The sequence below is a fragment of the Myxocyprinus asiaticus genome, chromosome 4, assembly GCF_019703515.2.
Source record: "Myxocyprinus asiaticus isolate MX2 ecotype Aquarium Trade chromosome 4, UBuf_Myxa_2, whole genome shotgun sequence".
Taxonomy (NCBI): domain Eukaryota; kingdom Metazoa; phylum Chordata; class Actinopteri; order Cypriniformes; family Catostomidae; genus Myxocyprinus; species Myxocyprinus asiaticus.
In genome coordinates this window covers 28405439-28421031 of record NC_059347.1, presented here as the reverse complement: position 1 = coordinate 28421031, position 15593 = coordinate 28405439, and the positions used below count along the sequence as shown (strand labels likewise).

The 15593-nt window shown below is 38.5% G+C and overlaps 1 protein-coding gene across 3 annotated transcripts in view; it reads left to right on the top strand.

The window, feature by feature from the left end:
* Window positions 1-1132: 1132 nt before the first annotated feature.
* The window catches only part of LOC127439668 (rho-related BTB domain-containing protein 1-like), a 40721-nt gene continuing 26260 nt past the window's right edge, over window positions 1133-15593 (top strand). For 2 of the 3 annotated variants that reach the window (XM_051695910.1, XM_051695908.1), the window contains exons 1-2: window positions 1133-1474; window positions 2918-3030. In XM_051695910.1, the coding sequence (XP_051551870.1) occupies window positions 2984-3030 (47 nt within the window). In that variant the 5' untranslated portion in view covers window positions 1133-1474; window positions 2918-2983. The remainder of the gene's footprint in view (window positions 1475-2917; window positions 3031-15593) is intronic. The other variant, XM_051695909.1, reaches the window with a different exon arrangement.

The following is a 15593-nucleotide window of genomic DNA, read 5'->3' as shown; positions in this document are numbered from 1 at the left end:
AGTAAAGTGCCGTTCTTCTTATTGACAATTTATTTTAAAGACTTTTTCAAGAGATCAGTTTCTAACAAAGAGAGGTACAATTTTGATTGGCAGTTTGCAAATTAAAAGTTTATCACATGCTCCATCATCTTGTTCTTATATGATATCTTTCAGAGATACTGAACATTGTTAATTTTCCATGGATCAAATAAGTAGGTGCATTAAAACAAAATTTTGAGGAACACATTACAGTTATAAAATAAATTAGGTCTTCCTCATTCACACCACAAAATTTACATTTGTTATCAATGTACATGTTTAGATAAAGCTGCATTACAGGGAAAAATGTGGGGTAGCCTACTAATTAAAGTGCACTTTCACTTTATTAGAAATACAGAATGTATAAGGATTTAACCATGCTTTTTTTTTTCTTTTTTTTTTCTCAGTGTCAGAAATTTGAGCATTCCAAAATATTTTCCCTGTAGGATAAACTTTGTGCTACTTTTGAAATATTGAAATATTTGTCTAATACATTTATTGTCATAGGGGGGACTTAATCATTTAAAGCCATCTACTGTTAACTCTATAACAGTAGCATTGCATTATCTTTTCATTACTTCCTAAATTTAGATGGCTTTTCATTAGCTGTATAATTCAGTTTGGCGTCTTTTACAACCGATTAGAATTCATGAAAGGAAACAGGGAATCTGTATGAAAACATACTTGATAAGACATAACATTTCCATCATACAGTATATTGTTACTGTCTGTCATATTGCCAGTGATGACACCCAATGTGACAGAAGACTGAAGTAACGTCTGCGCTATCGTCATATCAGATAACGTTAGAAATATCTTGTGAATATCCGGTGCCTCAAGTGATTCAGCGTGTGACAGGAGAACCAGTGTGTGTTCTGCCGGAGAAAACGTTTTGTAATCGGTCCGCCAGTCAGTGCGCGTGTGCCTACAAACAAATGACTGGTAGATGGTGGGTTAACAGTGCGAGTTTCCCAGACGGGGCGGGGCCAATGGCTCGGATGTTTTTGATTGGCTGTCTGTCACCGCGATTCAGGGGTGAGTACAGTTTACGTGACGCAAAAGCAGGGGCGTGTCCTTGGCTAAATCAGCTGGAGAAACAATAACACCCCTGCGAACGCCCCAAAATGAGAGCTCACCTATAAATGTCAATAATTCCAGGACAAAGAGGCATCTTAGTGAGAGTGTGGGAAGTCTAGGTGTAGAAAAATTTACAGTTTAGGTTCCTCACTGCATTCGGAAAACTTGTTTCAGGGAATCTATCGGCTCAGCAGGAAGATGCTGCCTTTGTGACAGCCGTGACACCCCAGCGAGTTTAACACAAAACAAGTCGAGAGTTTTTCCAGAGTCATCCTAATCATTCAAAGCTTTTATTTGATCTCCTGCGCCCGGTTAAACGGGAGCCGGGAGTGAACCACGAGCAAACTGGCATGTGGGTCAGTTCTGGAAGCGTCGGAAGGTAAGGTGGTGAAATTTCACTTTTGCACACCAGCGACGCGAGTCACATGTTTCACCTCGCAACAATCTTGCAGCATTTATCTGCGGATTCCCTGCCGCTGTTGCATTCTTAGGGGCCGTTCACACCGAACGCGTACTTATGATAAAAACACAACGAATAGAGCACAACGCAGTTGTCTAGAGACGCGTTTTAACAGCTGGAGTTATTTTTTTAACGTGACACGGCGTTTAAAAAACGGTCGAAGACCGCGTGTTTACGTTGGAAATTAATTGGGAATACAACGCGAGCGGACGCAAAAACGTGTTTGATTTGAACGTCCAATTACACTGAGCGCTGCATCACAACTGAACAGTTCCCTCGATAAAAACACAATAACCACCGCCCATCCATAACGCGAGATGCTTTTTCTCTCCACTTCTTCGCTTTGGGCAGTTTGTTGTTATGCATCCTCTCAATTTTCAGTGTATTACATTTCTTATGCGATTTTATTCAATTCCAGCGGTAGATTGTGATTCTGTGGCACGCAGGACTTGGCTCCTGTTTCCCTGCATCTCTCTTTCTTATATGAACTCACATTTCATTCACTGGAAGTCCCTTTCATCTTAAAGCTAGTAATCTCAAAATGACACCCTGGTGCAGGGTTTTGTTTCTTTTTAGACATATGCTAAGTTCTTCCACGAATCCTCATGAGCGAGAGATGTTTGTCTCTTTGTCTATTTGATAACTTGATAACACAATTGTGATGCAATTGCAGTTTTAATGTGAGTTTTTTAATATTACAAGTTTGCATATGTAAACTTTATTTTACCCTCACCTTATCTGAATCAAAATGTTGATAATCTTCAAACATGCAAGAATGCTGCTCGATCATCAGTGCAAAAGTGCTCTCAGATAAGCTCCCACAATCAGCAATATTTGAATAAATTCACTTTGGTGGGTCCATTGAGAGCTGAAGTCTGGAGACTATGTTTTTCCATGACCAACATTAATGAGTCACTCTTTGCTGAGTTCTCTCAAGAGCAAAGGCTCAGTGGCGTATAAAGTGCACCTGACTGCTGAGGTCCTTGAGGCCAGTGACGCGTGTTGGCTACTGTGCTATAAGGCTAAGCTCTTGGTGAATGCTAATTGGATGGTTACGTTGTAATGAATTATCTTGACTTTCATGCACATCTCTCTGTGTTTGCATGAGTTGCTAAGATGTCTTTCTTGCTGACATGAGCTTGAATGTGTATTGTCTGGGGGCCTCTTAAAGCCAGCTGGAAAATGGTTGTAGTTGCAATCAGGTAGATGGTTGAAAAGCACCAGCAGATATCGACCCCACATAGTTAAAATGTTGTTATATTCTGTCTGCCTCACCATAGACTTCATTGAAACACAATGAAGTTTTAAAATAGAAAGTGAGTCACTTTTCTCTTTTCTTTCTCGTGCCTTTTCTGATTCCAGATACCCTTAAGCAACCCTGATTCCAGATACCCTTAAGCAACCCTTAAAGGGATAGTTCACCCAACAATGAAAATTCTCTCCTCATGTACTCGCCCTCATGCCTTCCCAGATGTGTATGGTTTTCTTTCTTCTGCAGAACACAAACAATGATTTTTAGAAGACTATCTCAGCTTTGTAGGTCCATACAATGCAAGTTAATGGTGACCAGAATTTTGACCCTCCAAAAGAACAAAGGCACATAAAAGTAATCCATATGACTCTAGTGGTTAAATCTATGGGTTTGTTCCAAAACTTAGTGAGCTGCCTCACTGTCTCCTGCCTACATAGGCCGGTGTCTTCTATGGCAGCATCCTTACTGAAATGAGGCCTCATAAGACACCAATTTGGAAAACTCTACATATGCGACAGCTCCGTGTATCATTAAAATAGTGCTCCTAACGCACAGCGCAATGGAGATTCGACTCGCAACTGATGTCAATACAGGTGACGCAAGAGAAATGATGCAATCCTATAATGAGCGAAAGTATGAACAGCTCACACACATTTTGGGTAAAATAGTCGTTTTTGTGTCCTACTAAACTATTATTTATCTATACTTTTCAGTAGTGAATATATATTAAGTATATTTATAATCAAAATCAAAATTTCTCTCACTTTCTTGGATTTATTTTTGTGCCGAGCTCATCACGGTGCATTCTGGGATTGCCTACCCGGGAGAAGGATACATACGGTGCTAACTTAGAATTTGGCCAAAACAAGATATCTTAAGAGGCAGCATAATTGGGGGCCTAGATAGCTCAGTGAGTGTTGACGCTGACTACCACCACTGGAGTCGCGAGTTTGAATCCAGGGTGTGCTGAGTGACTCCAGCCAGGTCTCCTAAGCAACCAAATTGGCCCGGTTGTTAGGGAGGGTAGAGTCACATGGGGTAACCTCCTCGTGGTCGCGATTAAGTGGTTCTCGCTCTCAATAGGGCGTGTGGTAAATTGTGCGTGGTTCGCGGAGGGTAGCATGAGCCTCCACATGCTGTGAGTCTCCACGGTGTCATGCACAGCGAGCCACTTGATAAGATGTGTGTCTCAGACGCAGAGGCAACTGAGATTCGTACTCCGCCACCCGGATTGAGAGTCACTACGCCACCACGAGGACTTGGAGCGCACTGGGAATCTGGCATTCCAAATTGGGGAGAAAAGGGAAGAAAGTGACAAAAAAAAAAAAAGATACCTACCTTTTGGAACAGCCTTCGCATTGGGAGCATGCCTATGATGTCTTAAAATGCTGCCTCCGGGGGAAGCTCACTGGGTTTTGGAACAGACTCGGCATTGACAATTTAGTTACAATTCAGTTAAAATATTCCGTTAATAATTCAGTTAAAAATTAACAGAGTTTAATTCAAGAAACAACAGAGAGGTAATTTGATGGGTTTTACATGTAGAGCATGTTATGTACACATGAGGGCGCTGTTAAAATGTAAACCAATGATTTCCTCTCAGTCTGAATGAAACGGAATGAAGCATGCGCTGTGGGACCATTTCATCCGTGAAGACGACTTGTTCCGTTGCAGATTGTAAAATAGGACCTTAAGGTTCAGTAGTAGCACGAGTACAGTGCGATACAATATAAAAAAACCCAAACATCTGCAAGTCTCTACTTCTAAGCATATGTTTACAGCCCCGCATATGCGGGAGGGAAAATGTGATGCGCAGCGGGACATCAGTGACTTTGGAGTGGGCTCCTGGGCTTGCTGTCATCTCGCTACGCACCATAATGACCCCTGACCAGGGGCAGATTAGGACTAGCAAGGGCCCTGGGGCCAATTTTCTTTTAGGGCCCCCCAGGTCCAATTATCTTTTAAAGTTGAGATCTACGCAAACCAAGTCTCTTTTAATACATGTTCTGTTATTTACAGTCAGATTAATTAAAACAGCACGGATGTGGTTAAGAAACCACTCAACCGAAAAACATTTGCTGAACGGCCACTGTTCTTAAAGAGACAGTACCATCTTAACGTGTGTTATACATAATGTAAACTCAATGTAAATACTACAAATTATGCATACAAAATGCATATATTTAAAGGGGCCAAAATAAATTATGAAATATTTTAAGTTAATCAAACACTTTAAATATTGATGAATTTAACAAATACAGTTGGCTCCTACAGTATCTATGCAAGGGTTTGGTGAAATTCAGGCAGTTCTGGCTCGCACTGCGATATCTTTTCTAACTCATCTGAATGATAGGGTGCGTTCCATTCAGAAGTGATCATCCCTACACCCTCTTTCCTTCAAAGACTTTACCCTCCATTGTGAGAGTTTTGAAGGGCTGAAAGGTGTGGGGCTCAAAAATAGTGGTCATTTGGTCATTTTCTGGGAAATACCATAATTATTCTTCCATCAAAAAAAAAACAAAACAAAAAAAAAAACGGTTAAGGCATCATTTAAGCCTTTTCAAAGTGTCCAAAATTCCCCTAGACTACATTACATTGACAATGTTTAAATGAGCTACGAGTCTGTTTTTGAATGTTCGTAATTTCAATCTTCAGCTGTCAAAATTTACACACAAGCCATTTAATCTGCTTAAGAAGCTCTCTTCTTTCTTTCTTTCTTTCTTTCTTTCTTTCTGTTAAACCTGTAAAAATTTCTAACTTCAAGCATTTAAAACTATTTGTAACTTTCAGACAAGGTTTTGTCAAACCAACATTACAATTTATCTCAACAAACTTTACATATAGTTTAATCAGTACTTTTGAACCACACAAAGTAAAATATCAATATTTTATTTTCCCCAACCACCTAAGCTGAGTTATTTTTTGTAATGCAGGGCAAACATGCAGTTATAGCAATTAATAGTATAATTATTGTTTTATTACAGCACTTTTCATACAAAGAATAAAGCTTAACCTTATAAAGCCTAACATATGAAATAATAGTCAGAAAATTATATTTTTTAAACTTGTTTTTCTATAAAATAATGAAATTTAAAGCACTTGTTGCTTGAATTCAATAAATACTCATTTTGAAATATCAGTAACAATATACACTTTATTGGTAATTTTTCTTTATCAAAATCATCAAAAATTTAACATAAAAAAGACGAGTGCATCAAAATATGAAGGTAGCTATTTTGGAAATTATTATTATTTTATTATTTTACTTCTACTTCCAGAAGAGCATGGAAACTTTCACCAGGCGGTGTTATAAGATTAAAGAGTGGCTCAAAAAATGTAATTAGAAACAGGGAGACAAAAGGGTCCTATAAGAGGGCTGGGGGCCCTCAAAGTCACAGGGCCCTGTTTAGGGGGCCTTTTATAAGCTGTGGGGCCCACATATTTAAGCATATACAAACATTTGTTTTCAAAGTTGATGGGATGTGAGACCTTGCAGCCCAGGGTGGGATCATTTTTGAGTTTTTTTATATAGTTTTATTATCTTCCCTGAGGTCCACTGATAATGTTAGTAAAGTTATTTTTGCATTACATTTTCCACCCCATCTCAGGCCCTCTGTCTGAACTCTCCGTTTTGGCCTCGGCTACTCCTTTAAATTAGGGATGTGCGGAACAACCAATTTCACTGACATTTAAATGAAACTTTCAGAGTTGACTAGTCTAAAAAGAAACCAGACTTCAGAAAACAGTCCAAATAAACTGTTTATGCGACCCATTTAAAATACTTAATCTATTCCAAATCCGAAGCTAAATTAAAGCTGCATTATCATCATTGAACATTAAATATAGAACATGACATGCATTCACCTTTAGCGAATACAGGTTTATTTGTTGAAAACAATTGAATGAATAGTGCAGGACCAATAGAACAACCCTAACCCTGTTCAAAACGGAATTCACCATGTAAAAGTTACTTAACATATTAAAACAGTCAGGACATTGTTGAAAATAATTAACAGGTAAGCCAAATCTACGAGAGAAAAAAAAATGCGCTGAAAAGTTTAGCATATTTCACGACGTGCAGTCATGCATTAGCCATTGATCTGATATGACAGCTGTTCTGTAAAGAACGTTAACCAATAACAGTTACGATGTTAAAAAAAAAAAAATCGCTATAGGAAATAAAAAATAGGCTTGTGATGTAGCCTACAATAAACCTAATATATTCTAAACATGACATGCACACCGAATAAAAGATAGTTTAACCCTTTAAGCAGTCGGCACCTCGTTGAAAATAGCCGTCTTAATCAGCAGATTAAAAAATGGCATTCCTAGCCTAAAACAGTCATTTTCTAGGCTACTTACTCAAAAGCATAAATTTTTTCATGAGCAAAATTATGGTCCTGTGAAAGATGGGACTTGACTCACCTAAGATGGGAAAATAACTTCCAAGCACGCACAGATTTAAAGAAGACTCAAATGTGAAAACATCCGACTTTCAAGCCATTCGCCACCGATGTGATTTCATAGCTACTTAACTATGCTGTTTCCTGGTTTAGCTAGAGGACATTTTCCTGTGCACGCTGCGAGTGAGAGAGGGAAGCAGCTCGTGCAACCTGAGGTGAAATTTAAACTTTGGATCTGCTCCAGATAACCTGTTTTTAAATAGTATTTGTATTATTAATTCTATTTAAAATGTGTAACATTAATATGACAGTAATTTAAGTGCAGCCTCTGTAAAAATATAAAGCCAAATGTAAATGTGTAAAAATGTTGAACAGTTTAATGGGGAAAAATATTAACCGACTAGTAATTCCAACGTCGACTTGCAGCATCAGATCCATTTAGTCAACTAGTCTCGCACATCCCTACTTTAAACGTCAACGTAAACAGCAACTGTTCTGATCAGCCTCAAGCCATTGCGTCACGTTAACGCGCACAGTGTAAACAGTGTGTCAGTACCATAAGCACCATCAAGCAGTCATGACATATGAAATATTCATGAATGGAACTGTTTACATACATTTTGATCTGGTCCAAGTGTTTCCCCATCCTTCAATAACAATTCCTTAACAAAGCTTGAATTGTTTTATGACTGGTTCACAAGCAATCACGCTGATACAAGTCGACAAAACATGCAATCCACGCTGAAATATACTGAAGACACATCCACATGACGCACACACATAGTCCAAAGCACAATGAAGACGCACACATCCAGTTTCCAGTATCATCGGCATGCACTAAAATGCACATCGCTGGAAATGCATCAAACCTGTCAAAAACATCCATCAAGTGTGTTTACATGCACCAACAATTACAAATAGCACAGATGGGCAGTTCAGGAATAGTTAGGCCACACTAGGCCTGTTTGTCCTTCTCTCTCTCTCTCTCTCTCTCTCTCTCTCTCTCTCTCTCTCTCTCTCTCTCTCTCTCTCTCTCTCTCTCTCTGAGTATGAACTGAGCCCCAGTGGGTGGGTCCAAAGGTGCGATGGTGTAAAGTAGGCGTTGATGTTGTTACCATAGAGGTGGTCATGAATTAATGAGTACCCTTTGTGACATCACAATATTGCTGAAGTAGAGAATGAGGCATTTTGGCGCTTGATTTCAGTAAATGCTTTTATTGCATTGGGGATTCAGTTTTGAGTTCTGAAATTCACAGTATGTTTTTATAGTAGAAAGACCTCTTATTTGTCAAAATATCAAGGAAAATTAGATTCCTCTTGACATGAAAATTCTGTCTTCATTTAATCATGTTATTCCAAACCCATATGACCCATTCACTTTCATTTTATGAAAAAAAAAAAATATTATGCACTGATGTAAAGTGAATGGTGACTGAGGCGAACACTCTTTTTGTGTTTCATGGGGGGAAAAAAAGTAAAACAGGTTTGTATCAACATGAGTGTGAACTAACACTTTAAATATTTTACTGAATTAAACTGCCAGCAGACACACTGATACAGTTGATCTAGTGGTTAATTCCTCCATTACTCCCCAATGACTGATGGTAATAAGGGAAAGATCCAACTTGTTCTCTGATATGTAGGACTCAGTACTCTTAAGGACTTTGTAGCCTGGTGTACGGCTATAAAATGTGATCGATCCACTAAGAGACATTGACTCCTTGTAGTTCAAAGCACTTCATGGTGCTGTACGCTGCAGTTGTGCATTGACAGGCTCAGTGTTTGCAAGAGGAAACGGCATTGTATGGATAAGAAAAGTGTTTTGGAGGTGTCCAGTGTTTGGAGAAAATTATTCTGAAACGCTGCTCCCCTTTCACCTGTTTAATGGCAGTCTGGAGACCACTGCGTTACGTAAGTCGTCTGCGCTCATCTCACGCGTGGCAGAGCCTGTTTTTACATGCCCCCTCTTTAAACATTTGAAAATGTGCCCTCGCAAACACCCATATAGATACGGTATGCACAGGAAGACACACACCAGACATGAATTTTCTATTGATTTGATGGAAACAGCAGAAATAAGGTCACTATGACAAACATGGGATAAAGATGCACTCAGTAACTTTTGTCTTTGTGTCATCTTGGACTTACACTGACACCTAGCGGCTTGGATGCAGCATCATTTAAAATCAATAGTGTTCAGTTTCAGATGCCATTGTAGAAATTTAGTATTCACGGTAAGCCATGATTACTTTAATCAATGAGTGTAAGTGTCATATAACAGAATGGTTACTGAGATTAAGCGAGTAGTATTGTGCTGGTCTTGTGATTCTAACATGGCAGCCCCCATGTGCGGACCCTCTCCATGTAGAATAAAAGAGCTTTTATAAGGTTACTGATATGACTGGAGTCTTCATTTTAATGTGAGTGATCATAATTTCTTACATATATTGCCAAATTACAATTCATGTCTTTAGGAGTTAAACTTTTAATGAGGAAAAAATTACTTGGTGCACCTTTAACATCCAGCTTGTGTTTCTTTGGATGTGCTTGATTTAGTTTGCGTATTTTAGTGTGTTTTTTGCAAAAGGACGTTTATTTGAAGGTCTGGAGTCATTAGCTTTAGGACAGGTGCTCTCTGAGAGGGAAGGATTGCTGTGGATTCTGGTTATGTGGTGATGGGCAGAGCAGCCTTTGCCACTGGAGCTGTTATGTAACACACACACACACACACACACACACACACACACACACACACACACACACACACACACACACACACACACACACACACACACACACACACACACACACACACATACACACAGAGAGTATGGGAGGGGTATGGGAGGGGTGAGCAAGTCTTCACTGCCCAGCTCTATAGAAAGACAGACAGACAGACAGTGGGAATGAACAGTCAAACTTACTGAAGAATTCTCTTTTGATACTCTTCTAGTGAGGAGATTCTGAAAGTGTTTTTAATCATTGTTCAAATTTAGTGTTTGCCACAAGAAATACAGGACACTGATAGAGAAAGCTTAAATGAGGTTATTGTAGGATATCAAACAGTTTATTTTTCAATATCAGTCTTATTTGCTTGTTGGTTTTTAGTCCACATGCTGTGATATTGCTCTCTCTACCTACATATTCACACATACACACCCAGGCTGGCAGGACTGAATACAGCAGACGAACAGTTGTGTGGGCCGAACAGTGTTTGTGAATGGAGTGGGCGTCTGCCACGCGTTTCATCTCTCTCTCTCTTTCTCTCTTGCTCATTCTCAGACCTCACCTCCCACTGTTTCTATCACTGCCTGTCACTAAACAAGTGCTAGTGTGGCACACTGCACATCTCATTCCCATGACACAACACTGACTCACTCAACTGACTCCGCTAAACGCTACATGAGGCATCCATGCCACTGGTATCATTGCTTTCATTATACACATTTGTTTGTTGTGTTTGTGTGTGTTCCAGAGAAAAGAATGCTGTATACTTTGGTTTCTACAAGCTCTGACCAAATTTTCTGTGTTGTTTTTAAAGGAAGTTAGTCACTCAAAATTGATTGTGGTATTTACTTGCCCTCATGTTGTTCCAAACCTGTATGACTTTCTATATGCAGAACACAAAAGGTCTGTCCTCTCCATGCAATGACCGTGAATAGTACCTCAATTTAAAGCATAAAAAAAGGACCCAAATGAATCATTAAAATAGGCCATACAGCTCATGCACTGTATTTTAAGTCTTCTGAAGGCATTCAACAGGTTTTTGGTAAGAAACAGCACAAAATGTAAGTTTTTTTTTTTTTTTTTTAATGTTGCAGGTTCATGATTGTTGCGTGTTAAGCAAGAGCTATAAGGAGATGTACTGTTTAAGGAGAGACTGAAAAAATATAACATGCTTAAAGGAAAATTGTCATCATTTACAAGGAATATCATAAAATATCAATACATCAATTACTGGGCAGCATGTTTTTTTCTCAATATATATTACATTAGCCGACATTTCAATTAAGATCCAAATTTTTGTGCATTTATGGTCACGGCCTCAGTGAGTCTGCTGGTTTGTTCTGGTTTGTCATTACATTCTCTCTGTTGGGTTCAGGTGTCACTGATTCGTGTAATCAGCGTTGCCATGGAAGCCTTGTTTGTTTCCATGGTAACACAGATCATGCCAGCTTGCTCGTTGTGGATAATGTTATGGCAGATAAACAAATCGGTGAGTTGTGGGGAAGGGCAAAAGAAGCGAAGTTTGGAATAATTTCGGATTCTGGGTTGATGTAATTGGCCAATATCCAATATGAACAGATATCATGGTGAATGGCAGGTATGTGCAGCGAAAGGCAACAAACAGGTACAACCTACAATTGCGGAAGCTTTGAAACCTAGGAAAAATTATCAATCGATTCGCCGCAGGCCAAGAAGTTGACAAATTGTGTAGCTAAGTTTATGGTCTGTAATATGCAGCTGATTAAAGGAATAATTCACCCAAAAATGAAAATTCTCCACATTTTACCAGCCCCGACCAGTAGGTGGCGATATGCATGAAAATGCGAATTCTTCAGTTTGTCCAGATACTCAGGTGACATTTCACCCCACACTTCCTGAAGCACTTGCCATAGATATGGCTGTCTTGTCGGGCACTTCTCACACACCTTACAGTCTAGCTGATCCCACAAAAGCTCAATGGGTTTCAGATCCATAACACTCTTTTCCAATTATCTGTTGTCCAATGTCTGTGTTTCTTTGTCCACTCAAACCTTTTCTTTTTGTTTTTCTGTTTCAAAAGTGGCTTTTTCTTTCCAATTCTTCCCATAAGGCCTGCACCCCCGAATCTTCTCTTTACTGTTGTACATGAAACTGGTGTTGAGTGAGTAGAATTCAATGAAACTGTCAGCTGAGGACATGTGAGGCATCTATTTCTCAAACTAGAGACTCTGATGTACTTATCCTTTTGTTTAGTTGTACATCTGGCCTTCCACATCTCTTTTTGTCCTTGTTAGAGCCAGTTGTCCTTTGTCTTTGAAGACTGTAGTGTACACCTTTTTATGAAATCTTCAGTTTTTTGGCAATTTCAAGCATTGTATAGCCGTCATTCCTCAGAACAATGATTGACTGAGTTTCTTTTTTGCAATTTTTGACCTAATATTGACCTGAAGACATGCCAGTCTATTGCATACTGTGGCAACTCAAAAACAAACACAAAGACAATGTTAAGCTTCATTTAATGAACCAAATAGCTTTCAGCAGTGTTTTATATAATGGTAGGTGATTTTCTAGTACCAAATTAGCAATTTAGCATGATTACTCAAGGATAAGGTGTTGGAGTGATGGCTGCTGGAAATGCAGCCTGTCTAGATTTGATCAAAAATGACTTTTTTCATATAGTGATGGTGCTGTTTTTTTTTTTTTTTTTATATATCCGTAATGTCCTGACTATATTTTGTGATCAGTTGAATGCCACTTTGGTGAATTAAAATACCGATTTCCTTCTGAAACAGAAAATCTGTACATTATTCCAAACTTTTGGCCGCCAATGTATATTGTTCTTCCAGCTGGAGTGCTTGGCAAGGGGTGAAAAGGAAAAACACAGTTTATGTTTGATTTTCTCTAAAAAATGAATGCTCTCTAATGTGAATTGTTGGACAGTTTCTTCAAAAACAGTGAGACACAGCGCAACGGTCAAAGATGTCCAACTAGCGAATGTTCACATAGAAAAACAAACGACAAATCGACACAAAGCGTTTTGTGTGAATGGCCCTAAGAGAATTAAACGGGAAGCATTGTGGTTTGCGCTTAGTAGGTTCAAGTGCACAAGCTCACACCCACACCTCTGTACTCACTGCCTCTCTTTTTGCTTGCTGATAAGACAGGGTTTGCGTCTATGAAAATTAGGTCAAGGTCTCCCAACTAATTAATTTTTTTACAGGCTATGCAATAATTGGAATTTTTACTTTCACAGCACTTTGGTGACTATCACACAACGGTTAGAACTACCATAATGATTACAGTTAAATAGCACAAAGATGTAGTAACATTCACCACTTGGCTTCATTGACATGACACACCGCTCTTGTTATGCAACCTGAGTTAAAGAAGCTTCCTCCAGAGCATCCTTACCACTGACAACATTCAGATCTGACTTCTCTGAAACCTTCACAGAGCCAAAATCTCAAGGCAGGCTATGACGTCTCCTTTGTGAGGAACTAAACTGAGCTCCCATGCTTTTGATAAAAGCCATCTCTGTTTACCTTTTATGGGTAAATTTGACACATTACTAATTTTGGTCAGTATCGCTACCTTTCTCTATGCTTCTCTATGAGTGAAGTGAATGAACTGGACCATGTTTAGACCCCAGCTTGTCATTTGAGGCCTGAATTGTGACGTGTTTGTCAATGGAACAATAAAAAGTGGCCGCATTAATCTTTCATGAATTCTTTTTATGGAACGTTAGCTGACTAGGACAGCAGAGCTCTGGACGTCTTGTAATGTAGATAGCTGTATCACTTCAGCTGTATCACAAGAATGCACTGCACTTTGTTGGCAAAGGTTGTTGTTTGCGTGTTTGTTCGAAGTAATTCTTTAAACCTAAAATCATTTTAATTACATTTTAAGACCTCTTTGGATATTGTGGATATTGAGTTACGGTCATAATATGTGTTGGCACGCAGGTCTCTTAATGGTTTGTTTCAGCTGCATCCCTCAGCAGAGAAGCTTTTTTTTTCTCTTTCTGCAGAGAGAATGGCATCAGATTAATGTAACCAGAACTTGAATTTGAAAAGGTCTCCAAATTCATGATCTTGAAAAAAGAGTGTAATTTGATGTTATAGAAAAATGTTGCTGTTAATTTTAAATATTTGAAAATATTTTGTATGGATTTACCTCATAGAAATTTGGGGTTTTGAAATTCAGGTCTCAATATTCAGGTTGTTAAATATGGGTTGAGAAATTCAGGTCGCAAAATTCGAGGATGACATACGGGAATGCAAAAAGAGCAAACGAGCATATATGTAATCCACCTCTCTCTTGGACCACCGTAAAGTGATGGAAACAACTCAAAATAATTGTAAACAACTGTGACTGCGACAATACAAAAAAGTATACTTTATGGATACTTATTATTATGTTTCGCGAATGTGAAGATCAACTAAATCAGTAAATTGGATCTAAAACCTTATATCATAATCATATGAGCGAAGGACTTTTACCAGTAGAAAAGAATAATCAAACTACCTCATTTTAACTGCAAGTCTGCAAAAAAAAATAAATAATAATAAACAATTTCATGAAATTGAGACCAGAATTTCATGACCTGAAATCCACCACTTGAATAATCAAAACAAGCAAGTACAACCCCCCCCCAATATTTATACCATGATCAATGGAAACATGTAAATTCTTCATACTGTAAGCCCCCCCCCCAATGTTCAAGCCAAATCTACACCCTTGCCTGTAAGTCAATGTTAATTTGCGTGTTTGTGCTAAAGCTCATTGTTTCAATTTTCTGGGTAAAAGTGTGATTTACCAAGAGGGGGCGGTGCACAAAATAAATTTTTGCCGCTGCCAACACTCCAAGGAAAAAGGGGAAAAAAAAATGTGCTAGATGTATTTGTTCTTAAAGGGTAAAAAAAAGAAATAAAAAATGTGCTAGATGTATTTGTTCTTAAAGGGTAAAAAAAAGAAATAAAAAATGTGCTAGATGTATTTGTTCTTAAAGGGTAAAAAAATTGCTAGATGCTGACTTTGAAACTTACACACATTCAAAGGGTGTATGGACTGTAGGCAAGTGCAGAATTGTGTTGGCTGTCTTTGTTGTTCCTTCCTCAGACAGAAATGGCACCTGACCCAGATTTCTGTTTAAACTTTGAACATTTGGTGAATGAGTAGTCAGTATTTATGATGCCATTCATTATGGTGAACCTTTGTTTTGAGTCACCACATTGTGAATGGACCGTGTTTTTTATTAATCATTGAGCAAGTTAGTTTTACACTTATTTACACTTAAATGTTTCCTAAAAAATTACAATTCAAGTTTGTATTTAAGCAATATCACTAGCAAGAGTGCTGTTGTACTGAATATCAGTACTACTACAGTATAACAGCATAATTGCAAGTATGATACTAAAGTTCTATAAACAAGAAGTTCTTATTGAGTAACTTACATTTTAGACATAATATAGCTAGTTATTTATTTATGCACTGCCAATAAAAATATTAGAAGTCAAAGCAGTGTCAACCTTTGCATGTCGACGATCAATGCACAGACTGGCGGCCTGTCTGGAACACTGCAGACACAGACAAGTGAAGTCATGCAAACAGTGACTCGTCCCAGTGCTGTAACAAGAAATATCAGCTCTCTTGAAACACCACTAAACCAATTAAATTA